Genomic DNA, 1,345 nt, shown 5'->3' on the forward strand with positions numbered 1-1,345 from the left:
AAAGCTGCTACATCCCCCTAGCAGCAGCAGCAGATGCTGCTGCTGCTGCTGTTGCTGCTGCTGCTGCTGCTGCTGCTGTTGCTGCTGCTGGCTCAGGAGGAGCGAAAGCCACCTCTACGCTTCCCCCCTCCCTGCCGGCCTCCTTGCTGCTGCCTCTTCATCGCCCCATACCAAACACGGTGACCTTGTTGCTGCTGCTGCTGCTGCTGCTGCTGCTGCTGCTGCAGTTGCGGCAGTTGCTGCGCTTGTTGCTGCTGCAACTGCTGTGCTTGCTGCTGCTGAGGGTGCAGCTGCTGCTGGGGAGGGAATTGCTGCTGCTGCACCGCATATGGCTGCTGCCATTGGTGCTGCTGCTGCTGCTGCTGCTGCGAGTACTGCTGCGGCAGGAGCTGCTGCTGCTGCTGCACGAAGTGCTGCTGCTGCTGATTCAGCAGAAACTGCTGCTGGTGCGGCTGTTGCTGCTCCTGGGGGGGCACAAACTGCTGCTGCTGTTGCGGGTGTTGCTGCTGTTGGGGAAGCAGCAGCTGCTGCTGCTGCGGTGGCAGGAGCTGCTGTTGCTGCTGCTGCAGCTGCTGTTGTTGCTGCGGCAGAGGTAGCCCCTGGGGATGCAGTTGCTGCTGCTGCTCGGTGTACTGCTGCTGGTGCTGCTGCTGGTGGGAGAACATCTGTTGCTGTTGCTGGGGCTGCTGCTGCTGCTGCTGTTGCTGCTGCGGTAGCTGGCATGGTTGCTGCTGATACTGGGGGTGCTGCTGCTGCTGGTTTTGCTGCAGCACCTGCTGCAGATGTTGCAGTTGCTGTTCCCAGGGAGGGGATGATTGAGGCTGCATCTGCTGCTGCTGCTGCTGCAGCTGCAGCTGCTGCGGGTGCGGCTGTTGCTGCTGCTGCTCATGCACAAATTGCTGCTGCTGCTGCTGCTGCTGTCCTTGGTATTGGTGGTAAATTTGTGGCTGCATAAAGTGCTGCTGCTGCTGTTGCTGCAGCTGCTGCTGCTGCAGCTGTTGGACGTTCTGGGTCATAGCTTGCGGTTGCTGCAGCTGCAGCTGCTGCTGCTGTTGTTGTTGCTGGTGCTGCTGCTGCTGCTGCTGCCACTGTTGACGGTACCTCTGCTGGTGCTGGTGCTGCAGGCACCTTTGGGGTGGGAGCGGCCGTTGGTCTGCATACACCTGCCGAAGCTGTTGTTGCTGCTGCTGCTGCTGCTGTTGGTGCTGCTGCTGCTGTTGGTGCTGCTGCTGCTGCTGCTGCTGCTGCTGCACTGCGTATCGAGATTCGCCGGCTAGACCGCCACGTCCCTCTCCCGTGGCTTCTCCTAGTTGCTCGTGTTGCTGCTGCTGCTGCTGCTGCTGCT

The 1,345-nt window shown here is 61.2% G+C and overlaps 1 protein-coding gene across 1 annotated transcript; it reads right to left on the reverse strand.

The window, feature by feature from the left end:
- Window positions 1-92: 92 nt before the first annotated feature.
- EAH_00068180 (hypothetical protein) lies at window positions 93-1,345 on the reverse strand (the record flags this gene model as incomplete). The annotated part of the gene is made up of 1 exon (XM_013392314.1): window positions 93-1,345. A coding segment is annotated over one exon (1,253 nt), but the record flags the coding sequence as incomplete, so codon positions are not given.

Source organism: Eimeria acervulina, genomic scaffold (assembly GCF_000499425.1).
Source record: "Eimeria acervulina Houghton genomic scaffold, Eah_scaff3125, whole genome shotgun sequence".
Lineage (NCBI taxonomy): Eukaryota > Apicomplexa > Conoidasida > Eucoccidiorida > Eimeriidae > Eimeria > Eimeria acervulina.